The 26,900-nt window shown below is 45.7% G+C and overlaps 1 protein-coding gene across 2 annotated transcripts in view; it reads right to left on the reverse strand.

The window, feature by feature from the left end:
• Positions 1–26,900, reverse strand: part of KCNH3 (potassium voltage-gated channel subfamily H member 3) — a 159,225-nt gene that overhangs the window by 73,068 nt on the left and 59,257 nt on the right. Inside the window, exons 4-7 of one of the 2 annotated variants that reach the window (XM_073663768.1) lie at positions 16,675–16,809; positions 16,044–16,174; positions 11,750–11,999; positions 4,759–4,916 (exon numbers count right to left, since the gene is read on the reverse strand). In XM_073663768.1, the coding sequence (XP_073519869.1) occupies positions 4,759–4,916; positions 11,750–11,999; positions 16,044–16,174; positions 16,675–16,809 (674 nt within the window). Of the gene's footprint in view, positions 1–4,758; positions 4,917–11,749; positions 12,000–16,043; positions 16,178–16,674; positions 16,810–26,900 lie in introns of both variants that reach the window. The other variant, XM_073663767.1, reaches the window with a different exon arrangement.

Raw genomic sequence — 26,900 nt, forward strand, 5'->3', positions numbered from 1 at the left:
ATACTGGGTGAGAAGGAGACAACTGTTGGTGCAATAGTAAGAAAATGGAAGAAATACAAAATAACTGTCAATCAACATCGATCTGGGGCACCATGCAAAATCTCACCTCGTGGGGTATCCTTTATCATGAGGAAGGTGAGAGATCAACCTAAAACTACACGGGGGGAACTTGTTAATGATCTCAAGGCAGCTGGGACCACAGTCATCAAGAAAACCATTGGTAACACATTACGCCTTAAAGGTTTAAAATCCTGCAGTGCCCGTAAGGTCCCCCTGCTCAAGAAGGCACATGTGCAGGCCCGTCTGAAGTTTGCCAATGAACACCTGGATGATTCTGTGAGTTATTGGGAGAAGGTGCTGTGGTCAGATGAGACAAAAATTGAGCTCTTAGGCATTAACTCAACTCGCCGTGTTTGGAGGAAGAAGAAGGATGAGTACAACCCTAAGAACATCGTCCCAACCGTGAAGCATGGTGGGGGAAACATTATACTTTGCAGGTGCTTTTCTGCAAAGGGGACATGTCGACTCCACCGTACTGAAGGGAAGATGGATGGGGTCATGTATCGCGAGATTTTGGCCAACAACCTCCTTACCTCAGCATTGAAGATGGGTCGTGGCTGGGTCTTCCGGCAAGACAATGACCCAAAACATACAGCCAAGGCAACAAAGGAGTGGCTTAAAAAGAAGCACAGTAAGGTCATGGAGTGGCCTAGCCAGTCTCCAGACCATAATCCCATAGAAAACTTATGGAGGGAGCTGAAGCACCGAGTTGCCAATTGACAGCTTCAAAATCTGAATGATTTAGAGATGATCTGCAAAGAGGAGTGGACCAAAATTCCTCCCGACATGTGCGCAACCCTCATCATCAACTACAAAAAAAGTCTGACTGCTGTGCTTGCGAACAAGGGTTTTGCCTCCAAGTAGTAAGTGTTGTTTGCCAGAGGGATCAAATACTTATTTCTAACTGCAAAATGCAAAAAAAATTATCTAATTTATACAATGTGATTTTCTTGATTTTTTTGGGGGGATATTCTATCTCTCAATGTTAAAACTATAGACTGTTCATGTCTTTGTCAGTGAGCATACTTACAAAAACAGCAAGGGATCAAATACTTATTTCCTTCACTGTATGTGTGCAGAATTATTGGGCAACTAAATTAAAAAAAAGTAAATTTTCCCATTGCAAATGTTTATTTTCATCTGATAAAGTGAGAATAACCAAACAAGTTAAAATGTACAAAAATACATTTCTGATATTTAAAAAAAAAAATCACCGACCAATATAGCCGCCTTTCTTTTCAATAAGAGTCATAAGTCTTCCATCCATGGAGTTTGTCAGTTTCTTAATCTGTTGACAGTCAACTTTTTGGGCAACACGAGCCACATCTTCCCAGACACTGTTCAGAAAGGTGTCTGTTCTCCTTCACTGTAAGTCTCCCATTTAAGAAGGGCCCACAAGTTCTCAATAGGGTTTAGGTCAGGTGAGGAAGGGGCAGTGTTGCTATTCTTTCATCTTTAAGGCCTTTACTGGCAGCCAAGCAGTAGAGACTTCGATGCTGCGATGGAGAATTATCCTGCATAATGGGTTTTCATCATGGTTTTCTTGAAAGATGCAGACTTTTTCTTGTACCACTGCTTGAAGAAAGTATCTTCTAAACACTGGCTCATCTTTAATAATACCATCCAATAGCAGTACTCTACCTGGTGTCTGAGTTGAAGTGGAGGTCTGCACTCGTTATTGATCTAGCCACGAGCCCATCCATCTGGTCCGTCAAGAGTTACTCTAATCTCATTAGTCCATAAAACCTTTGAAAGATCTGTCTTAAGATACTTCTTGGCCCCGTCTTGACGTTTCCACTTCTGTGTCTTGTTCAGCGGTGGTTGGTTTCAGCCTCCCTTATCTCTGTCATGTCTCTGAGCACATTGTACTTCTGGGCTCTCCAGGGAGGTTGCAGTTCTGGAATATGACAACATTGGAGCATAATGGCTTCCTGGTTGTTTTACATTTGATTATTGTTACATTTTTGCCAATTAATGTGTGGCTTTTTTCAACACAATTTTTGCCACACTGTTGACTATTTACAACAAAACTTTTGATGGTTCTGTGATCACACCCCAATATCTGAGCAATTTCAAGTGTGCTGCATCCATCTGTAAGACTTGGAACAATGTTTGACTTTTCAGAGTCAGTTAAATCTCTTTTTTTGGCAATTTTGTCTGAGGAGAACAAGCCGCCTAATAATTCTGCACACCTTGATAAAGCGTGGTGATATCATTAGGCCGCACCCTCCCTCATTACACAAATACACATCACCTGATCTGCGTCATCCAATAAGCATTCAAGTTTATACAGCAGAAAATTGGAAAATTTGCATAAAAATAATGATGTTGTAAGAGAGTGACCTGAGTGGTCATGCGCCTCTTCTCCCTGTGAGAATATAACGTTGTACACTATGTTTATATATGAGTGTTTAATATTGCCTAATGTCTGATGTGTTAGTTACAGGGTCAGTATAGGACAGGTATAGATAGAGTATTAGATTAGGTATGGGAAAGTGCAAGAAATCACAGCAAACAAGGGCAGCAATGTTTACCTGCCCAGATCTTCAAAGCCAAATGCACTACCAGGATGCAGCACACCCACATAAAGATACTATTATTCCAGGGTGCACATTTTTATTCCAGGGTGCAGCCAGACCCATCAGTGCGGGCATTGTAAACTGGGGTGTCTGTTCCCAGGGGATGCATTTTGATAGTACCGGGCAGCCCACCTAGTCTAATAGTATGGGCGTAACTAATAGGCTGTAAGCCGGACACTGTGCACTACCCTAGTGTGAACAGCACCCTATACAACCCTTTTTGTGTGCAATTCAAATACTAAGCAGTCACCCCCTCCATGAAATGGTAGGTTGTGAGTGATTGTCTCATCAGTATTTTGCACTTGTGTAGCCGCCATCTTTATGTGGGTCTGCTGCATCCTGGTAGTGCATTTGGCTTTGAAGGCATGGGAAAGTGCAGCAGTGGGCACTATAGAATAGGAAGTATTTAGTTATAAGTCAGGAAATACTTAATGGGTTTAGGATCTGCTCTAGTGTGGGATGAGCAGGTTGAGTGAAGAACTGGGACACTTCCTGTTTACAGTCAGTTGAAGTTAGGGTCAGAGAGAGAGATGTGACAGAGCAGTAGTTGGAGGTCCAGGGGGTACCAAGAGCATGGGCTGTCCAGCAGAAGGATAACGTCTGCCAGAAACTCTAAAGCGGACATTCCCTTAACGTTCGGGGCCTAGGGTTTACAGAAAAGCGTGTCTCAAAATCTTCTCAAAAGGGGAAGTCAGACGAGGAATAGCACAGAGAAGACGGTATGGGACTCTTAAAACTGCCGAGCATCTGAGAGGCCAAAAAGGTCAGCTATGGAAGGGACAGCTCAGGACAAACAGACAGTGAACATCAATTTGTGGTGTGCAATGGACATTGAACATGGAAAAGTTTGTGCCCAATACTGCGTGTTCCATTATGTTGAATTCGGACACTTAAGTAAAGTTCTTTTTTATACAACGGAGTGGAAGTCCTCTAATATGTGTGCTGCGGTTCCTGAAGTGGAAGAACCGAAGAAAGCAGTGATCTGCAACCAAAACATGATTGTTACGCACCACATGCACAACACAGGAGAAATGGTACATTATTCTTTTGTAGGGAGCCAGGGTGTAGGAACACAGCAGTTTCTCGCCACAACTACCACCCTGAGCCCCTCACAATGTGGTCAAAATAATCAATTGCCTAATAATTGTGCACACAGGGTAAGTCAACCATTGTAAATCCAAAATATCACAAATGGAAAACTAGTAAGTGCTTTCAAAACCTCAGAAATGTCAACCTGAAATATCATATTAGTGGAAATTAAAATTTTTGACATGGGTATGGGAAAGTACAACAGTGGGCAAACAGGTATTTAACTAATGAGATTCAAATGCTATGTGCGTGGGTCTTGTACAATGCATTATATCTATTGCACAGGAACATAGCTGTAGGCGGTGTAGATGTAGCAGTTGCACCTGGGACCTAGAACCAAAGGGTAGTCATAATGCTCCCATACACAGACTAACATTGACTGAATCCACCAGTATCGGTGGGATCAACTAATAGTCTAATATGTATGAGGGTCTCCCAACTCTCCTTTAACATATAATGTTGAGGCTGTGAAGGATCTAGCATATCTGATTTCGGACTAACAATCTTTTTGTTTTCTGGGAGATAAGCAGCCAACAGAGGAGTATGGCAGCAGTTGGCTGATCCGGGCTCTTCTGTGTATGGAGGAATCAGGAGAGATAGTGGTCAGCCGAACGATGTAGATGGCTGACAGCTATCTATAGTGTATGGGGGGGTTTAGGATCCTTCTGCCAATTTATAAGACACAAGAATAATAAATAACACATGGTAGGTGGGTTGCCCTAGCAAAGATTTTGTGTTGGAATCTAGATGCTTTGTTTTGTATAAGTTACTCCTCTGCTACAGCATTTATTATCAATACCTACATCATAATGCTTTCATGTAGACGCCGGCTTCATATCCTTCCATAGTTAAACATATCAAATACATTTAGTAAGATCACATCTCATGTCTGGATTCTTTCACCTTGTTCTTAGGTGAAATTCCCTAGTTGGTAGAGCTGATATTTATGTACAAGTCACCCAGACAGTGGAACAGTTCTGATATAATATAAACTACAGAAAGTAGATCTGATTATAAAATATAAACTCACTATATTGACGTTGAAGCTGTAGAGCAGATCCACAGGAAGGGCAGCTAGAAGATCCAACAGAAACCATGTCCTGATGTAATGGAGGAAGATAAGACGTGAAGAGAACACGACCTGTCCTGACTCACTGACGAATGTTGTGCGGAAATTCAAGATGATATCTGTTGAACGATACACTATTGTAGGAAAATCTCTATACGTTAATTAAATACATTTGTTTCTTAGCCATAAATATTGTTAAAGGGGTTGCATGGGACATTCATATTGATGACCTATAATATGAGATTGGTGGGGGTCAAACATCCTGCATCCCTGGCACTGCCAAAAAGCTAAATAGGAGATAAACTTGAAGTACTCAGTGTTCGACTCCATACATGGCTTACATCTGGTCACTACAGGAGCAGATATCAATTGATCCGTGGGTAAAGTGGGTGCCAAACCTGCATTGATCTGATATAGGTGATTTATCTCAAGGATAGGCAATCAATAGGTATGTTTTTTACAAGCTTTATGATTACCATTCTCGTGAACAATGGGGATCCTTTCAGTGTGACCCCCAGTGATCAGACGCTTATCCTGTTGATATGTGGTCAGTTTTGATTCAGGAAACACCACTTTAAGTTTGGTGTGATCGCAGCAGAAACCAATATCCTGTTCCCCAGATTAGATTCAAGAAGCTAAACTATGGGGAATTAGTGCGGATCTTGCACTGTAAAGCTGTTTTTATTATAAAATGATGGTTGACTTTGACATGGAGGAAAATTACCTTTGCCTACTTGCAAAAAAGTATGTCTGCAGTGTTAGCAGTGTATAGCTTGTGATCAGTGATAACCTGGATTCTTATTGTCACAGACATGAACAGACCGTTCACATATCTCAGCTACTCGGCACCATATATGACAAACAAGGAAGATGTTAGGCTTAACTGAAGACACGCCTAAATGCTCAGATGTTGACTATTTAGACATTAAAGGGACTTTGTCAGAAGATTTGATTTTGGAAAACTACTGACATCACCAGACCTGTGACATGAAAAGGTGCTTTAAGAAGCACTCCTCCTCCCATTAAAGTTTTTATCCTCTTAATATATTGTAGCCATCATATTTTATAGCACTGTGTACTTACAATTGCTCATTTTGTCTTTCTACTCAGTAAATTTTTCTCTTTTCTCTGCTCTATGTAGAAATAGGAAGTATCTTGTCCCTGCATTTATTATTCCCTTCTTCATCTCCTGATTCAGCTGCTCCGCTCCAGGGACCTTTGCAGTTACTTATGACTCTATACAGGAAAAATTGACCTCATGTTTCTACATAGAGCTTAGAAAGAATCAGCTAGTCAGTTGTTAATCACGTGATATCATAGACCTAACGGAGAAGAGAAGAATTAGCTGGGAAGAAAGGCAAAATGAGCAATTGTAAGTACACAGTGCTATATAATATGATGACTATAATATATTAAGAAGAAAAACATTTTGATGGGAGTGCTTCTTTAAACACAGTGTATCGTTGTATGGGTTTAATAGCAAGAAAAAGAAGCTTTGATTTGGTGCCTGTCACTTGCTTAAAAACTTGAGTTAAATACCTCATAAATATCCCCCAGCTCCCCTGATTCTGCTTTTTTTTTCTGAGATTCACATTTGTATCCTCTGGGGTCGCAGTATGTGAAATTTCTGCTTGCAATCCAATCTAACTGGTCATTTCTTCAGTCTTCTCTGGCGGCGTGTACTTTCACCTTTCCCTCCCAGACGCTGCCAACAATAGCTCAGCAAGATCTGAAACTGATGGACTGCTAGATCTGCTGCTGAGTTGTGATTGGCAACATCTGGGAGGGAAGGCTGAAAGTACATGTCTCCAGAGAAGACTGTGAACATATGCCCAGTTGCACTGCAAAGTAGACATTTCACATATTGTGCTTCATAAGAAGCAAATGTCATTATCTTTATCATGGAGTGACACAGCACAAAACGAAGAATAGTGGCAGAATTAGGGGAGCTCAGGGATTTTTAAAAGATATTTCGCTCAATTGTTTTGAGCAACTGACAGATTTTCTTTAAAAAAGATTTACCAATAGGGGTCCTAATAACTAATGTAGTTTCAGGCAAATTTCTGAAACTTCTTAATTAATTTACTAATTGTGAAAGAATAATATTTTACTGATATCTTATTGATCACGTTCACCCTTGCTTCACCATTCAAAGTCGATGCAGAAATTAATTTGTTCCACGCAAACAAACTAATCATTACATACCGATCAATGCTAATCATCTTCTCCACTCTGCCATGAACTGACCATCCAGAAATCTACATTTCCTGTGAGTATTTTAAGTAATCAATTTCAAAGAAGCGATTCTGACCACGCCCGTGGTACACTGTTGGCATGTACACCAGAAAAATCTTTTAATGTATGCACTGTTGCCTCCATGGTCAAATGCATGCCATTTGGTGTAATTTTGCCACACAGTTGGCCTATATACAGCACTGTTCAAAAGTTTTAGGCAGGTTTTGAAAAAATGCTACAAGTGTTAAAAGTTATTATTTAGCAATTAAGAAAAAAGTGACCTAAAGAAAAATCTAAATCAAATCACTATTTGGTATGACCAACCTTTGCCTTCAAAACAGCACCGAAGCACCAATTCTTCTAGGTTCACTTGCACACAGTTTTTGAAGGAACTTGCCTGGGAGGTTGTTTCAAAAGTCTTTTTAGAACTAACAACACATCTTCTGTGGATGTAGGTTTGAGTAAATCATTCTGTCCCTTTATGTAATGATAGACACTTTTGATGTTGTTTATATCAGGGCTCTGTGGGGGCCAAATCATCTCTTCCAGGACTCTTTGTTCTTAATGTGGCGCCCCTGAGGGTTCGACCGCTACAGGGATGCTGCACCTCTTTAATGGGGTGTAGTGTTCCTCCTTTGAGGTAAGAACAGTGCGATGGTCAGGACCCTACCTCCACATCCAACACCACACTTCTCCCAACAGAGGGGGCAAGTAGGCACCAGGTGCTGCCCCTACTGGAAGTTGGGAGACTGGGGAACCAAGAGATAGGGGAACCAATAAGTGGGTGAGGGTGGAGGATTCACATTTTAGTGACACTTTAAATTTCATTTTTAATACACAGCCATATTGGTTCATGGTCTTTTGATGGTTCTTTGATCATACTCTCATCGTGTCCTCCCTCCCTGAACGTGGCTCCTGTGTGGACCTGCAGAGGATGGAGACACGGCCCTCGTACCTTGGCCTTGGGTCGAGGGGCAGGTTGCAGATAATGAATGTCTCAGCCCGGTCAAGGACCATGACCAAGAAGGCCCGGAGCTCAGGAGTGTAGCTCCACCGCAAATGGATCCCGGGGAGGATGCAGACGGAGAGGTATATGCCACCTGTCCTCGCCTAGCTGATCTATTCAGAGGGATTCCGGCTGCAAGAGGGGTACCGGCCCCCGACACCTGACCTTGCTACTCTATGTCCTGGTCAGGGAAGCCCGGTAGGCCCTGAGGATCCCACCGGGTAACGGAAAGAGCGGAGCTGCCACCCGTACCCTTTTTCTGAGTGAAGTTCAGAGGGAGACCCGGCCTATCTACACACACACAGACAGGAAAGGACCCGGTCTGAAGTCTAGGAACACTATGGTGCGGGGTCCTGATTGAACACTGGACTTACTCGGAGGTTGTCGGACCCCCCCCCCATCTCTGGTGACCGCAAAACTCCGCGAGGAGCAGGGAGAAGCCTTTCAACTGCAATCTCCACTGTGAGTAAAAACCCTGGAAGTTAACCCCTATGGCCTCTGGACTCTTTATTCTGCATTACACCGCGCTACGCAGCACCAGACCTTCTAGACTACAACCCCCTCCATCCTGTCTCTCTGCCCTGAGGCCCTGCTCCGCCTGTGGGGAGTAGTAACAACTATGGCTGCAATAACACCCTGCCTCAGCGGACTGCAGCAGCGCTGGTGGCCTTCACCAGGTGCCACAGGTGGCGTAGTCGAGATCAGCCACTCAACCCAGATAAGCCCATACCATCCTTTTTTAAGTGCGACGGCCCTGGGCACGGAGCGGGTCCGGGCCACGGCTGCACCCCATCTACAACACAGGAACCGGCTCCGAGTCCCCCATCTCCCAGGGTAGGGCTTTCGAGCGTCACACATTAACAATGAAGATAGTTTTTAATGACATTGCCTGCATGTTTGGAGTCGTTGTCCTACTGCGGAATAAATTTAGAGCCTCTCTGATGGTATTGTATAATGGATAAGTATCTGCCTGTATTTCACAGCATTGAGGACACCAGGATTCCTGACCAAATTTCCAACTCCATTTGCTGAATTGCTTACACAAATTTGCAAGGAACCTCCACCAAGCTTCACTGTTGCCTGTAGACGCTCATTACTGTACTGCTCTCCAGTGCTTCAAAGAACAAACTGTTGTAGCGTCGGTGGCTCAGCCTACTGCCGGGCAGAGACGCCGATCCCTTCACCGTCGGGGTCCCGGTCCAGCGTCCTCCGGCTCCCCTCCTGCGTCTGCCCAGGGTGCGCGCACCTCGCGCAGTTCCCCGGGCACTGTACTTAGGGCGCGCGCGCTCCCTCCCTCTTAAAGGGGCCTCGCGCACCATCCTAAATAGTCCCCGGCCAATGGCCGGAGGACTGCTCTTATATAAGGCACCTCCTCCAAAATGGAGGTGCCTGTGCAAGATTGTTGTTTGTGTGCTAACACTCTCCTCAGTCCTCAGGTTCCAGTGCACGCCAGCCTGTCTATCAGCCGTGCCCACCAGCCTGTCTATCAGCCGTGCCCACCAGCCTGTTCATCAGCCGTGCCCACCAGCCTGTCTATCAGCCTTACCTGCCTGCCTGCCTATCGGCCGTGCCTGCCTGCTTGTCTGCCCGCATCACCTGCCTGTCTACCAGTCATGCTCATCTGCTGTGCCTGTCGGCCTCGGCCATCAGTCCCGTGGGAGTTGCCTGCTTTCACACAAGGTCGGTCCCAGAGTGGCACCTGGTTCACCTTCCCGGTCCCTCCTTGGTTTACGGAGTCAACTAAGCTGCCGTATGGCCAGGGTTGGTCCGGGTAGGCACTTAGTTACACCCCTCTGGTCCCTCCTTGTATCACAGCACAGAGGTTCCACCCCCGGTTCCTTAACAACTGTCTTCTGTTATTTCCAAAAATGTCAAATTCTGACTCATCACCAGTCAGAGTACTTGCTGCCATTTTTCTGTATTCCAATTCCTATGCATGCATAGTTTAGTCACAGCCTTGTTTTTATGTCGAATGTATGGCTACTTGGCTTCAATTTGTCAATGAAGGCCATTTCTGGACAGACTTCCCCAATCAGTAGATGGGCGTAGCTGAGACTCATGGGCTGCTGAAAGTTCTGAGCTGATGGCGCTGATGCACATCTTCCAATTTTGAAGGGAAGCAAGCATGTGTCTTTCAGCTACTGTAGTTTCCTTAGTCGATCACTTTGCCTGCGGTCCACATCGTTGCCTATTTCTTGATGTCCTCAATCCTGAGAAATCAAGGCAGATACTTATCCATCATGCATTATTATCATGGAGGCATCTGATTAGCTCCAAATGTATTCTTCAGCAGGACAACGACCCCAAACATACAGCCAATGTCAATAAGAACTATCTATCTTCTGCAAAAAAACAAGGACTACTGAAAGTGATGATATGGCCCACACAGGGCCCTGATCTCAACATCATTAAGTCTGTTTGGAATCACATAAAGAGACAGAAGGATTTGCGCAAGCCTACATCCACAGATCTGTGGTTAGTTCTCCAAGATCTTTGGAACAATCTCCATGCTGAGTTTCTTCAAAAACTGCTTGCAAGTGTACCTAGAAGAATTAATGCTGTTTTGAATGAAAAGGGTGGTCACCTCAAATATTGATCTGATTTAGATTTCTCTATTAGTTATTCACTGTGCATTTTATTAATTGATACAAATAAACTATTAACTCTTCTATTTTAGAAAGCTTTCTTGCAGCATTCCAGCATTATTTCCACACCTGCCTAAAACTTCTGCATAGTACTGTATGTCAGATCATGCAGATTTGAATTTATGGAAAAGCAGAGTTAAGTTTGTCTTTCAATACTACTATATACAAGAACATACTGTATATCATGTGGTATACTATACATTCTTTAATAAGGTGGAACTCATACTCCTCGTCAGTCCTTGAGGATCCTTGTGTGCAAATATTTCTTCAGTTTGAGCTATGGGAATCATTAGAAATGGCATATTAACTGTGTTTCCATGTTATGTACTGTGCTTTCATTTCTAGTGCTATAGAAATATTGTATTGCAATTAATACAGGTTTTCTAATAATTTTTTAGGCTTGGGCTGCATGGTAACTTGTGGCAGTGACTATTAATTATAGCGAATTGGGTTGCGCTCCAAACACATAAAGGGGCCATGATAACAGCCTGACAGTCAACAGAATTCAGTCCTGCCATCATGGCAGTGGGACATGGCAATCTGCTGTCACTAGGCTAAAAGTCACTGTTTAGTCCTGGACTTGTACCAAGGAAAAGATGAAGACGTGTCTCTAACTCCGCGCTCCTCCGTGTGATGAAACAGTGGATCAATAAATTAAGTAAATTAATAACTTATTTATTCATTCAAACATGATAAGGCTAAAAACAACACGGGCTTTGGTGAGGATCAGATCGTCCTTTATAAACAAAGTGAGATCTAGAAAATTTATATTCCCTTCATTAATCTCAGAATTAAATGAGATCCCCCAGTTGTTGTCATTTATAAATTTAATAAAGACGGTTGGTGAAATGATGTCTCTGTCTATAATGAAAATGAAATCTTCAATATATCTTTTATAAAAGACAATGCCCTTGTAAACCCTCCCTCCATAGATGAGGTGAAGCAAAGTTATTCCACTTTCTAACCTTGGTTATATCTTGGTAACGGCACTATTTGCGCCCCCTTCTTATCTATTTGTAGTCCTGGACTTGTAATACTATACAAAACTGTTTTGTATCATACGTACCTAAAATGAACAGGATTTCCACTGCAATATCACATGCACTTGGTGGACTCCTAGGACTCGGAGAACCTTCCTCTTTTCCAGTATTGAAGCAGAAACTGTATGGTACAGTCACCGCTACATAGAGGGTGGCAAGGAGGATTAAACAGTCCCAGCAAGCTTTGAATGGACCATAGTGTAGGAGAATAAAAGGAGATTTACGCACAGAGACAACTTTATATTCTGGAACTCGAGGCTTCTCGCCAAAAACACCCTAAGATAAGACGAAGGGAAGAAGATTACTTGATGATAACTGTGGTTATTTAAAGCACCACTTCAGCAATTGTTTTCAAAGTGGCGGCTGGTAAATATATTGTTAGGGCCAGGGAACTTACGATAATGAAATATGTTAAGAGGCAGAAATATTGACACTGCTTACACACCCTCCAGGAATACATTCAGGCAAACATTTAATGCGGATTAACAGATATAAGGCTGCTCAGCTTGAGATAAAGCAGTACAGAATTGTGAGCAAAAAAGCATGAAAAGCAAAAGGAGAGTGGCACTCACCACTGGTATGTGAAAAAAAGCAGCACTTTATTATGGTCGTCACATTGTAACTGTCACGGTGTGACTGCGGGATAGCAAGTGTGCTCCTATTCTGACTAGGGGACCCTAGCTATCCCTGTTCCCAGGATTACTCCTGAAGGTGGAGATACCTGGGCCTTGTTCTTTACTATGCTCCTAAGCAGCACTAGTCTGTAAAGTGTATGGGGAAAATACAAGACAGGCATTGCAGAACTGAAACACAGTCGCACAACACACTCTCAGGGAAATACACAAAGAGATATAAAGTGTACAGCCTGAGTGGCAACAAAGTGATGTGAAGACACCTAGGGAAAAAGAAAAGGGTTAACCAAACATCGCTTGCAACAACTTTGGAAATAACCACTAAACCAGAACATGTCCACCTATCCAGACCAGGATAGAGAAAACTATTGCTGGCATTACCTGACCAGTGGAGCCAGCTTAAATAGGGAAAGAGCAGACATGACTGATTCTCCTGCAGCATGTGACCACAGGCAAGCAACAAGCTAAGTCCAGCAAAGATTTAACTCCTTATAACCTGCCTAGGATCTGCAGCTCTAGAAGTCGACGCCCGAGTCACTCTGTGCTGACCATAGCTATCTATGGAGTCACAAGGAGGAGTGTCTGGATCTGTGGAATCCACAGACCCTGACACCACCATGACAGTTGGAGATGTTTGAGAAAACCTACATGTGACAGTAACGTGGCATGGGACGGTAGCCGTGGGCGAGGTACTCGTCTCCTGTTCCTTACTTTACATGAAAGTGGGGGTTCTGGAATGGTGTTGTAGGGGTATGTACATGCAGGCCGCATGTGACCAATGATGCAAGTTTGCCAAGATCAGATGTTAACCAGTTCATGAAAGGAGACCACCATTTAGAATTCAACTTATTTTTACTGAAACATAATGTGATATGAACTATATGCAGCAGATAGTAGGCATTTATTGTCAAGACGTTTCTTTAACCACAAGCAACATGAACACACACATCTCCTTCTTCCCTGAAAACACTATCTTCTTCGCCTACTCCTCTATTCCTTATAAAGCCCAGACACTATCTTGGGAGCTTCCGTTTTCCTCGGTGGGGACCGCACAGGTTGAGGTGTTATACTACGGCCCCTCACAGCTACTCTCAGTTTTCAGTCCACAAGAGTCATAGACTCCATCCTGTATTAACGCATCCTGTGATTTCTTCATAGGAGAGGATGTATCCCAATATGGCGACACTTGACTTTCTTTACTATAAACACTTAATAGCTACAATGCCATACATATTTTCTTCCTTTTGCTTCCCTTTACTTTGTCTCTGACCAAAGACTCCTATTCTCACTCACTCTCTCTGTCCAGATTCCGGACTGCGACTTGCTTTTTTTCTCTGCCATCTCTTCTCTTACAGGCTCTTAATATCTTCTTCAGTAGTTCCTCTCTTGCCACAGGAACACCCACAGCATGCAGCACAGCTCACACTAAAGCTGAGGTCATTTCTCTGCTATCTCTTCTCTTACTGGCTCTTACTATCTTCTTCAGTAGTTCCTCTCTTGCCACAGGAACACCCACAGCATGCAGCACAGCTCACACTAAACCTGAGGTCTTTTCTCTGCTATCTCTTCTCTTACTGGCTCTTACTATCTTCTTCAGTAGTTCCTCTCTTGCCACAGGAACACCCACAGCATGCAGCACAGCTCACACTAAAGCTGAGGTCTTTTCTCTGCTATCTCTTCTCTTACTGGCTCTTACTATCTTCTTCAGTAGTTCCTCTCTTGCCACAGGAACACCCACAGCATGCAGCACAGCTCACACTAAACCTGAGGTCATTTCTCTGCTATCTCTTCTCTTACTGGCTCTTACTATCTTCTTCAGTAGTTCCTCTCTTGCCACAGGAACACCCACAGCATGCAGCACAGCTCACACTAAACCTGAGGTCTTTTCTCTGCACACTCTGGGCTCTTTCTGACTAACTACCAGCACCTTCTTTCTGACCCTGCTGAATAGCCTCTCCCTATCTGGGTTAAACTCTGGACTTAACTCTATCTTACCCTACTCCCTGTCTGTTGCTGGGCAGATTATCACAGAGTTATTGCCATCTTGTGGCCATTATACTTAACATCACATTACATTACGTATCACACAATACACACTACACATTACACTGTACAACATTACATGAAGGAATCTCAAGGGGTGGGGGCAATGTGCCCATCCCCCTACAACATGAGGAGACTTAAAGAGGTAAGTAAGTGACAGCTGTTTCGCGTAAACTACGCTTTTTTTGTCTGATTCTCCTCTCCTCATCTGACGGCCATATAAAAGTGCTGCTTTTTCCATGTACCAGTGGTGAGCATCACTCTCATTTAGCTTTTCACGCTTTCTTGCTCATAACTTACAATAGTGGCGCCACTCCAGCATTGGAATAAAAAAACATGCAGGAGTGGTGCTTTAATGATAAACTTAGCGAAATCTTTTTTAGAATGCTTAAGAGTGCAGCCACATGCTGCGGCTGAAATTCTGCCTATCTGTGGGGTGTCAATGGCTGTATGATTTTGTTCCACAAATGTGCGGCAATTGGCCCACTGCAGGAGGAATAGTTTTGTCGGTGTGGTCAGTTGCAGCATTTCACCGCACCCTTGAAAAGGGCAACTATCATCAGGAAATTACTTGTGTTAAATGTATTTTACAAAAATGTTTCCAATATTTTTATCATATTATGATCTTTATGAAAAAATTTTCACACTGGACACATGTCAGGAAGAGTTTTCAGCAAGGCGCCATATTATCATCACAGGCAGGATTACAATGACAGGTAACACCTCTATACACAGCTGATAACACAGGATCCACCAATCACAATAGGTGATGTTACAGCTGACCCTGCTCCCCCTCCCTTCACCAATGACCTTTGCTCACGCTCATTAGACACTTTAATACAAAAGATAGAGTCGGGGTCTGACAATTGTGGCTCATGTACATACATGTATTATTTCCCAAAATAAAATTAAGTTAGAGTCTAAAAAAGCCCCAGTGGCCAATGTGAAAATTGCAGGATTTCAATATTTTTTTATACAAATTTGGATATGTAAAAAAAAAAACACAAAACGAAAATGCATTGCCAAAAATTGTAAAAAAAAATATATTTAACAGAAAAGCATGTGGTCATTTTCTGATGATAGTTTCCTTTTAAAGGAATTGTAAGAGATTAGTTCATGGATCTAAAGTTCTGTTTTTTTCCAAAACAGAGTGCGTAGGATATGTCTAAGGACACAGCCCCACTATCAGTGTTCGGTCAGTATTCGGTCAGTATTTTTTCTTAGGAGTGGGGGACAAAACCAGGAATGGTTGATAAATGCAGAATTGGTGACTTGTTTCTATTATAACTTTTATTTGATTGTTCCTGACCTGGTTTTGTCTCCCGCTCCTGAGAAAAAATACTGACCGAATACTGACCAAATACTGATAGTGGGGCTGTGGCCTAATATTGCAGCTCAGACACAAAGTAACACCTTTGTTTTATAAAATCATGCTACCCATTTAACTATTGCTTCACAGATTTGTTTTATCTTTGCTTCATCTACTTCTATATTTACATTAATTAATGAATTGATTGATTGGAGGATTGAAATAATTTGTGGTTTCCACAGCATAAAACAGACACAAACTATGGCTCATGTGGGTTTATTTCTGGTCTTCTCACTAATCTATAAACACACATTTAGAACTGAACAGTGTCCATACCTTTCCAATTTTTGCTTTAGTTTTATTTTGTTTTTGCAAATGCCCTGAAAGGTGGTAAAGTACAGCTCGGCTTCGTCTACGATTGGCATTAAAACCTTTTCCTATGGCACGAGAAGGCTGCTCCCCCCTTCCTGCTAAGAGAGGACATTAAACATCAGTCAATTTCATACTGTCAATCTAACTGAAATCTAAGATATATAGGGGGAAATCCATCAAGCACTTTACCAGTTTTCTGGAGTAAAACTGCTTGAAGTGTTGCAAAAATTTTTGCGCAACTCATAGTTATGCAAAAATGTTGTTACCTTTTGTCATTTCAACGCCAGTCCCTGCCAGCTCTGTACATTTTTTTAAAGTGGTTGGCTAAGCACACTTAACAAATTCATACATTTTTTTATGCCACAAAAGTGGAGTGTATTTTAACAGAAATGTACACCAGATTCTGACTCCCTTTAATTTCTTGTTTTGGCGCATGTAAACTGAAAGATGCGCCAATTCCATTAAGGGGTGCATGCCTCTTAATCAGTTTGGCTCATGTTACTCCAATGTACTGTTCATCAAGACTGGCATACTAAATGTCAGTCTTGATGAATCGGGGCCATATTGCTCAGGTGACAGGACAAATTTTGTGCACCTGTCTCTTTCCAGCTCGCTGTTCCTGTACGGTTCTTGGCATCTGTGATATCTTTATATGAAACTAGGAAGAGAACCACCTCTCCTTTTTCATTCTTGATTGGTACAACATCCAACAAACACCAAAATTGTGAGCCTGGAAGTAAAAAAAAAAAAAAAATTACATGAAAAAACCCTCTCTTTTTGATAAAATGTATTAAATATATAAAATTGCTTGAATTGATGAGACATCCATGCAGTGATCTAATTTATAGCATTTTTCTACTTGCCAACATAAAATGGTATCAGGCAAGTAAACATTAATTAATAAAGACCCCCATACACATTAGAGTAAACCAATGTCTGCTGTATCCACCAATTCTGTCCAATGTGTATGGGGTCCACCTAATTCTTCTCTGACTGATGCTATGGAGGAATCGGAAAATATAGCTCCCAGCTGAATGATCATCAAAACATCATTCAGCTGACAGACATCTATTGTGTATAGGAGCTTTAGGAACCAAGTACAATGCTGTAAATATTTAATCCAAGACATTACTTAAAAAGAACCTGTCATCAGGATTTTATATACTCCAAACTAATGACATGAATATAAACCTGCTTAATGCTGAGTAACTCCTTACCTTTCTAGTAGAAATCCATTTTGCTGTTTTAGAGAAATCCATAGTTGAAATTGTATGCTAATGAGCTGTAAGTGCAGTGGGTGGGCGCTGCACTTACAGCTTCCCTGCTTCTCTCCATATTCCCTTCCTGCTACCTGCCATCTGTCTCTGACTTATAGGTCAGTGAAACATCAGTGACCTGTCAGTCAGATACAAGGGGCAGACAGTGGACGAGTAATACGGAGAGAAGCAAGAGAGCGGTAAGTGCAGCGCCCACCCACTGCACTTACAACTTATTAACATACAATTTCAACTATGGATTTCTCTAAAACGGAAAAACGGATTTCTAAAAGAAAGTTAGGGATTTAATCAGCAATAGAGCACCTATACATACATGCCCTTCACATACATGCCCTTAGTTTGGAGTATAAAATCCTGATGACAGGTTCTCTTTAATAAATGGGACTGATGAGAAGAGTTGTCATCTATTAATAAATTCCTGAGAAGTCAATAAGAGTAGGAGATTTTCTTTCAGTGTCCTTTAAAAAAAATTGATCTATGATTTGTTTTAGACTGGTTTCAAACCTTTGTATCTTTTTAAAGCTCATATTAAATGCTCATATTTACATCAGTATATTGAGTTCTAGACATGTACTTCTTAATTTTTTTTTTAACCTATTAGAATTTTCTAATTTGTCCATAAAGAAATGTTGGTTGTCTGTGATTTTTGGATACGTTGTCCAGAAAACGTAAAATATCAGGTTGCAACTAGTGTTGAGCGAACATGCTCGACACTGCTCGGTACTCGCCCGAGCATCACGCTACTCGGGATGTTCGGCGAGCACCGAGCATTTCCGGGTTACTCGGGCGGGAGCTCGGGTCTCCGCCCTGCATGTTTGGCGCTCTTTACAGAGCCAATGAACATGCAGGGATTGCCAGCCAGTCACTGTAATGCTGCAGCCATGTTGGTTGTGGGCATTACAGTGATTGGCTGGCCGCACAGCGTCACCTCGAGTATTTAAAACCGGGCGCCGCCATCTTGGACACAGTCGCTCCGGATCAGACAGTGTAGGGACAGCGCTGCTGATTTAGGGAGAGATATAAACTGCGAATAGTTAGTGTAGGGTCTGTAAAGGCTGCCAGAACAAACAAACAGTCCTTTTCAGGACTAATATCCATCCCAGATACCAGGCAGGCAGGCTGTATAGGAGACGCAGTGGTTATACCAGCAAACGCTGCATTACAGTCCTGTGTGCTCCTAATGCTGAAATTGCTGGACTTAGCACCAGGTGTCGGGGGCCAGGAAAAATCCTTTTTTTTTCATCTAAATCCTCATTTTTTTTCCTCCTTCACACTGTACAAATACCCGTCTTATTAACCTTTTGGTGTGTCCCCCCCCCAAAAAAAAGCGTGTCTCTGATTTTTCAGACACAAATATAACTGTTGAAAATAGTCTGGTGTAGGCTAGAGAAACAGAAGTGTTGTTTTGCACTTCCACGGTTCAAACCTCTGTATTATCCATTTTGGGCCATTTGTATCTAAAAAAAAAAACAGTTTGAGTGTGTCGCTCACTGTTCAGCCACAAATCTATATATTTAAAAAAGTCTGGTATACCCCAGTAAACAATAACTGTGGTTTTGCCATCCCACAGTAAAAAATCTCTATTATTCAGGTTTTGGTATATTTTCCGTAAAGAAAAACAGTAGTGTCTCCTGACTGTTGTGACACAAAAATATATCTGTTGAAAATAGTCTTGTGTAGGCCCGACATCCCAGTGTGGTTTTGCAATTCCATGGGTCAAATCGCTGTACTATCCAGTTTTGGGCCTTTGGTATCTAAAAAAAAAGCAGTTTGAGTGTGTCGCTCACTGTTCAGCCGCAAATATCTCTATTTAAAAAAGTGTGGTATACCCCAGTAAACAATAACTGTGGTTTTGCCATCCCACGGTAAAAAATCTCTATTATTCAGGTTTTGGTATATTTTCCGTAAAGAAAAACAGTAGTGTCTCCTGACTGTTGTGACACAAAACTATATCTGTTGAAAATAGTCTTGTGTAGGCCCGACATCCCAGTGTGGTTTCGCAGTTCCACGGGTCAAATCGCTGTACTATTGTAGCGTCGGCGTCCCAGCCTCCTGCTAGGCAGGGACGCCGTTCCCCTCACCTCTCCGCTCTGTGCCCGGCGTCTTCCTCCCGCTCTGCTGGCAGCGCGCGCTGCTTCCCGGCCTCTGTGCTTAGGGCGCACGCGCGCGCGCTCCCTCTCTCTTAAAGGGGCCGCGCGCGCCGTCCTGGGGAGTCCCCGGCCAATGGTCGGAGGACCTCACCATATATAAGGCACCTCCTCCAAAATGGAGGTGCCCGAGCAATGTTGTTGCAAAGCCTTTCAACTCTGCTTCAGCCCTCAGGTCCGGTTACCAGTTACCTGCCAGTCACCTGCCAGATTTCTGCTTTATACCTGCCTGTTATCGGCTTACCTGCTTGCAATCCTGTGGTCCGACAGTCTGCCTACCAGCACCTGCCAGTCTGTCTATGGATCAGTCCGCCTGCGGACCAGGAAGTACCTGCCAGATACCTGCCTGATACCTGCCTGCTTGTCCAGAGACTCTTACTCGCTCACCTGGGAGCGCTCACCTGCTACCTACCTGCTAGCCTACCTGGAGGCTTAGCCGTCACTTGCTGTGACCACCTGGCAGTCCCGAGACTCTTACTCGCTCACCTGGGAGCGCTCACCTGCTACCTGCCTGCTAGCCTACCTGGAGGCTTAGCCGTCACTTGCTGTGACCACCTGCCAGTCCAAAGACTCTTACTCGCTCACCTGGGAGTGCTCACCTGCTACCTACCTGCTAGCCTACCTGGAGGCTCTGCCGTCACTTGCCGTGACCACCTGCCTGTCCAGAGACTCTCGCCCGCTCACCTGGGAGCGCTCACCTGCTACCTGCCTGCTAGCCTATCCAGAGACTCTTTCCCTGCTGTCACTTGCCGTGACCACCTGCCCGTCTAGAGACTGTCCCTGTCACTTGCCGTGACCTCCTGCCCTTCTACCCAGAGACTGTCCCTGTCACTTGTCGTGACTACCTGCCCGCCTACCCTGGGAGCCACCCGCTTCTTTACAAGGACTGCCCCTTTGTATAGTTGCTCAGAGGTTCCACCTCCCAGACCCGTTACAGTTTGCTCGGGCCATGGAACCCTGTGGCACCCAAGCTCCCTCGCTCTCGGACCTATGCCATGAACTGTCCCGTCAGAGGTCCCAACAGGAGTCCATCCTGAGCCACCTGCGTAGTGTTAACTCCCGCCTGGACACACTGACTACATCTTCGGGACCTGCTTCCAGTCGTACGACTCCTACCCCGGAAGCGTCACTGCCCATCAATTCCATGGCATATCTTCCCGGTCCCCGCCTCACCGCCCCGCCTCGTTTTGGCGGAGATCCCGGGCAGGCACGGGGCTTCATTAACCTGTGCACTCTGCACTTCGAACTGTTGGCACACCAGTTTTCCACTGACCGAGCCAAAGTAGCCTTCATCATGTCTCATCTCACGGGGGAGGCGCTGGCTTGGCTAAATCCTCTATGGGAGAGAGGGGACCCCCTGGTGTCCAACCTGCCAGCCTTTCTCACGGCTTTCCGGAAGGTCTTCGACGAACCAGGACGGAAGACCTCATCCGCCTCATCTCTGCTACGCCTCCGCCAAGGAAGTCTCACCGTGGGCCAATATGCCATACGGTTCCGTACCCTTGCTTCGGAGCTTGCCTGGGATAACGACGCCCTGGTGTCCGTCTTCTGGGAGGGTCTGTCCGGCCGTATTAAAGATGAACTCACCGGTCGGGACATTCCTACCACTCTCGACGACTTAATTACACTTGCCACCCGGATTGACATCCGGTTCCAGGAGCGCACCCGTGAGAGGAGGTTTCCACGCCTTGCCCCTACCTTCCAGAGACCCGTCACTTCCTCCGTTACTCCCCCGGCACACTCACCCGAGCATATGCAGGTCGACCAGACCAAGATGGTCAAGACCCGTCAAGAATTACGCCGTGCTGAGGGGAGCTGCTTCTACTGTGGCAGTAAGGAGCACCGGATCCGTTCCTGCCCGGAGAGGTCGGGAAACGCCTGTGTCTAGGATCGCTCAGAGAGGTCATCCTAGACAGAAATAAACCCTCTCCATCTCTAATGCTGTCGGTCTCTATCATCTGCGGGGAGAACCGTTATTTTGATCTGGCTCAACTTGACTCTGGAGCTGCCGGAAATCTCATTTCTCAGTCCCTGGTAGAGAAATACCGCATTCCCACCAAACCTCTGGCTATACCCTTATCTGTCGCCGCTGTGGATGGGGGCCTCTTACCACATCCCATCCAACTCATCACCGAATCCATAACTCTGCAGGTGGGAATGCTGCACTCTGAGAGCATCTTTTTCCATGTTCTGCCTGGACTCTCTCACGCCCTCTTGCTAGGCCTACCTTGGCTCCAGAAACATGCACCCGTGCTTGATTGGCAGACCGGAGAAGTTCTTCGCTGGGGACAGGACTGCCATAAGACTTGTTTAGTTCCCGTTCATCCTGCTCGTCCTTCTCCTACCCCAGCCAATCTACCCAGCCTACCGGTTCCCTATTGGTCTTTTGCGGACGTCTTTAATAAAAGAGAAGCAGAGACATTACCCCCTCATAGACCATACGACTGCCCAATTGACCTGATGCCCGGCGCTACTCCTCCCCGTGGGCGTATTTACCCTTTGTCCGCTGCTGAGACCCGGTCCATGTCTGAATATATTGAGGAGAATCTGGCCCGGGGATTTATCTGGAAATCCACCTCCCCGGCGGGAGCAGGCTTCTTCTTCGTCAAAAAAAAAGGACAGCTCACTCCGTCCCTGTATAGACTATAGAGGCCTTAACCAGATCACAGTGAAGAATAAATACCCCCTTCCGCTCATTCCTGAATTATTTGACCGTCTGAGGGGGGCTAGAATCTTCACCAAGCTGGACCTCCGTGGGGCGTATAATCTGGTCCGTATCCGTCAGGGGGATGAATGGAAGACGGCATTCAACACCCCGGACGGCCACTATGAATACCTTGTAATGCCCTTCGGTCTCTGTAACGCTCCCGCCGTCTTTCAAGAGTTGGTCAATGACAACTTCTGTGACCTTCTCTACTCCTGCGTGGTGGTGTACCTGGACGACATCTTGGTCTTCTCTCCGGATCTTCTCACTCACCGGTGGGACGTTCGTCAGGTCCTGCTCAGGCTCAGGCAGAACCACCTCTACGCTAAATATGAGAAGTTCCTCTTTGAGCAGACCTCGCTTCCGTTTCTGGGCTACATAATCTCTCAGACCGGCCTACAAATGGACCCTGAGAAACTGTCTGCCATCCAGAAGTGGCCCCGACCAGAGGGGTTGAAGGCTATACAGCGGTTCCTGGGCTTCGCCAACTACTACCGCCTCTTCATTCCGCACTTCTCTTCCCGGACTGCCCCTATCTCGGCGCTCACCCGTAAGGGCGTTAATCTCAGAGAATGGCCCCCCGAAGCAGAGGAGGCCTTCCTTTCCTTAAAAGGAGCTTTTTCCTCCGCCCCTGTGCTGCATCGTCCGGACAGCAACAAACAATTCTTTCTAGAAGTCGTCGCTTCCTCCTCCGGAGCCGGAGCAGTACTTACCCAAAAGTCGTCTTCCGGAAGAATGGTAACTTGCGGCTTCTTCTCCAAACTCTTCTCCTCCTCTGAGAGCAATTATTCTATAGGAGACCGAGAATTGTTGGCCATTAAGCTGGCACTGGAGGAGTGGCGTTACCTGCTCGAGGGGGCTCTTCACCCGGTAATAATTTACACGGACCACAAGAACTTGGCTTACCTCCAGAGTGCCCAGAGACTTAACCCGTGCCAAGCCCGGTGGTCCTTGCTCTTCGCCCGCTTTAATTTCATTCTCCATTTTCGCCCGGCTGACAAAAACATCAAAGCTGATGCCTTATCCCGATCCTTTTTGGTCTCTGATCTTGAGGAGGAGCCTAAACACATCAAAGACCCAGCCAAAGTAATGCAGGTGGCCCCCGTGAATCTAAATCGTCTTCCACCCGGTAAGACGTTCGTAACTGTTCCTGATCGTGAGAAGGTTCTACACAGGGGACACTCATCCAAGCTAGCTGGCCACGCTGGTCAGAAAAAGACCCTCCAGCTTATTACCCGGCATTACTGGTGGCCTACCCTGCACAAGGACGTAATAGACTTTGTTTCAGCCTGTGTGTCCTGCGCCCGTAACAAGGTTCCGAGACATCTGCCAGCCGGCCGTCTCCTTCCTCTTCCTGTACCTGCTGCCCCGTGGCAGCATATAGCTATGGACTTTATAACGGACCTCCCTGTCTCTGCCGGTTGTACGGTTATATGGGTGGTCGCTGACCGCTTTTCCAAAATGGCTCACTTTATTCCCCTGCCGGGTCTTCCGTCTGCATCAGAATTAGCTAAAGACTTTATCCATCATGTCTTCCGTCTTCATGGTCTTCCTCTCCACATCGTATCCGACCGAGGGGTTCAGTTCACCTCTCGTTTTTGGCGAGCCATGTGTAAACTGCTGGGGGTCACCTTGGACTTTTCTTCTGCTTATCACCCACAGTCCAATGGCCAAGTAGAATGGATCAACCAAATTTTAACCAGTTACCTCCGGCACTTTGTTAATGCTCACCATTCCGACTGGGTGGATCTTTTACCGTGGGCCGAATTTTCTTACAATAATCACGAGAGCGAATCTTCCTCCAAATCCCCGTTTTTTGTAGTCTTCGGTCAGCATCCTCGGATACCGTTTCCAGTCTCCGCCTCGGTGGACAAACCGGCTGCGGAATCTCTCGTTAACGAATTTTCCTCCATTTGGGAAAGTACCAGATCCGCACTTCTTCAGTCATCCGAGCGGATGAAAAAACAGGCTGACAAGAGACGTCTGGATCCACCACAATTCCGTCCTGGAGATAAGGTCTGGCTCTCGTCCAAATATGTCCAGCTCAAGATTTCTTCCTACAAGTTAGGGCCTCCGTTCATCGGCCCACTGGAAGTTATCAAACAAATCAACCCGGTGGCCTATAAATTGAAACTCTCGGCCAATTTGCGGATTCCTAACTCCTTCCATGTATCTCTACTCAAACCCGTGATACTTAACTCTTTTTCCAAGTCTACAGGTACGCCTCCTGCTCCGGTTTCCGCTGAAAACGAGTTTGAGGTAGAGAACATTCTGGCCACCAAAAGGGTAAGAGGAAGAACCTTTTTTCTAGTGGATTGGAAGGGGTTTGGTCCTGAGGAGAGAACATGGGAGCCCCGGGAGAACATCCATGCCCCTCTCATCCTTGATAAATTTCTGTCTGGCCTAAAAAAGGGGGGCCTAAACGGGGGGTACTGTAGCGTCGGCGTCCCTGCCTCCTGCTAGGCAGGGACGCCGTTCCCCTCACCTCTCCGCTCCGTGCCCGGCATCTTCCTCCCGCTCTGCTGGCAGCGCGCGCTGCTTCCCGGCCTCTGTGCTTAGGGCGCGCGCGCTCCCCCTCTCTTAAAGGGGCCGCGCGCGCCGTCCTGGGGAGTCCCCGGCCAATGGCCGGAGGACCTCACCATATATAAGGCACCTCCTCCAAAATGGAGGTGCCCGAGCAATGTTGTTGCTAAGCCTTTCAACTCTGCTTCAGCCCTCAGGTCCCGTTACCAGTTACCTGCCAGTCACCTGCCATATTCCTGCTTTATACCTGCCTGATACCTGCCTGTTATCGGCTTACCTGCTTGCAATCCTGTGGTCCGACAGTCTGCCTACCAGCACCTGCCAGTCTGTCTATGGATCAGTCCGCCTGCGGACCAGGAAGTACCTGCCAGATACCTGCCTGATACCTGCCTGCTTGTCCAGAGACTCTTACTCGCTCACCTGGGAGCGCTCACCTGCTACCTACCTGCTAGCCTACCTGGAGGCTTAGCCGTCACTTGCTGTGACCACCTGGCAGTCCAGAGACTCTTACTCGCTCACCTGAGAGCGCTCACCTGCTACCTACCTGCTAGCCTACCTGGAGGCTTAGCCGTCACTTGCTGTGACCACCTGCCTGTCCAGAGACTCTTGCCCGCTCACCTGGGAGCGTTCACCTGCTACCTGCCTGCTAGCCTACCTGGAGGCTCTGCCGTCACTTGCCGTGACCACCTGCCTGTCCAGAGGCTCTTGCCCGCTCACCTGGGAGCGCTCACCTGCTACCTGCCTGCTAGCCTATCCAGAGACTCTTTCCCTGCTGTCACTTGCCGTGACCACCTGCCCGTCTAGAGACTGTCCCTGTCACTTGCCGTGACCTCCTGCCCTTCTACCTAGAGACTGTCCCTGTCACTTGCCGTGACTACCTGCCCGCCTTCCCTGGGAGCCACCCGCTTCCTTACAGGGACTGCCCCTTTGTATAGTTGCTCAGAGGTTCCACCTCCCAGACCCGTTACAACTATCCAGTTTTGGGCCTTTGGTATCTAAAAAAAAAGCAGTTTGAGTGTGTCGCTCACTGTTCAGCCGCAAATATCTCTATTTAAAAAAGTGTGGTATACCCCAGTAAACAATAACTGTGGTTTTGCCATCCCACGGTAAAAAATCTCTATTATTCAGCTTTTGGTAGTTTTTTCCGTAAAGAAAAACAGTAGTGTCTCCTGACTGTTGTGACACAAAAATATATCTGTTGAAAATAGTCTTGTGTAGGCCCGACATCCCAGTGTGGTTTCGCAGTTCCACGGGTCAAATCGCTGTACTATCCAGTTTTGGGCCTTTGGTATCTAAAAAAATGCAGTTTGAGTGTGTCGCTCACTGTTCAACCGCAAATATCTCTATTTAAAAAAGTGTGGTATACCCCAGTAAACAATAACTGTGGTTTTCCTCTTCCACGGTTCTAATCTACTCTTTATTACCCTTTTTCCATTGATAGTGCAAGTGTAAGCTATTTTACTTCATTTACAATGGGCAAGGCGCGTGGCAAGGGACGTGGAAGTGGATGTTCTGGTGATGGTTCGTGCAGAGGACGGGGCCGTGGCCAAGGTGAAAATGTGCCACAACCAACAGCCACATCTTCTCGCTCCCACTTCTTGACCGAATTACTAGGGAAGCACAGAACAACACCAGTATTGAGAACTGATCAGTGTGAACAGGTTATTAATTGGATAGCAGATAATACTTCCAGTTACCTGGGCACCACCCCCTACGGTCTGTCTTCCACACGGTCAACTCTTAGTAGCCGTGAGTCTCGACCGCATACTCCTCCTCACCCTGATGCTCCTTCCTCCCACCATGCCGAGTGTCGTCAGACAGCAAGTGATCCCACACTTGGACACTCTGAAGAGCTGTTCACTGGTCCATTTCCATATTTGGGCCCCTCGCCTGATACGCTTGAAGTGGTGGAAGAGGAGATCCCATGTTGCGATGCCCAAATATTTGAACAGCCACGGTCACAGGAAGTCGACGTTGGCAATCTGTCACAAGAGGTGGACGATGACGAGACACAATTGCCAGGAAGTGAGGAGGAGGATCGTGGTGCGCAAGTGGAAGAGGAGGAGGTGGTGGATGATCTAGTAACTGACCCAACGTGGAAGAAGGACATGCAGAGTGAGGCCAGCAGCACACAGGGGGAGGGAGGCAGAGTACCCCAACAGGCAGGAAG

Source organism: Phyllobates terribilis, unplaced genomic scaffold (assembly GCF_046119375.1).
Source record: "Phyllobates terribilis strain yellow unplaced genomic scaffold, ASM4611937v1 Scaffold_2__4_contigs__length_985480577, whole genome shotgun sequence".
Lineage (NCBI taxonomy): Eukaryota > Metazoa > Chordata > Amphibia > Anura > Dendrobatidae > Phyllobates > Phyllobates terribilis.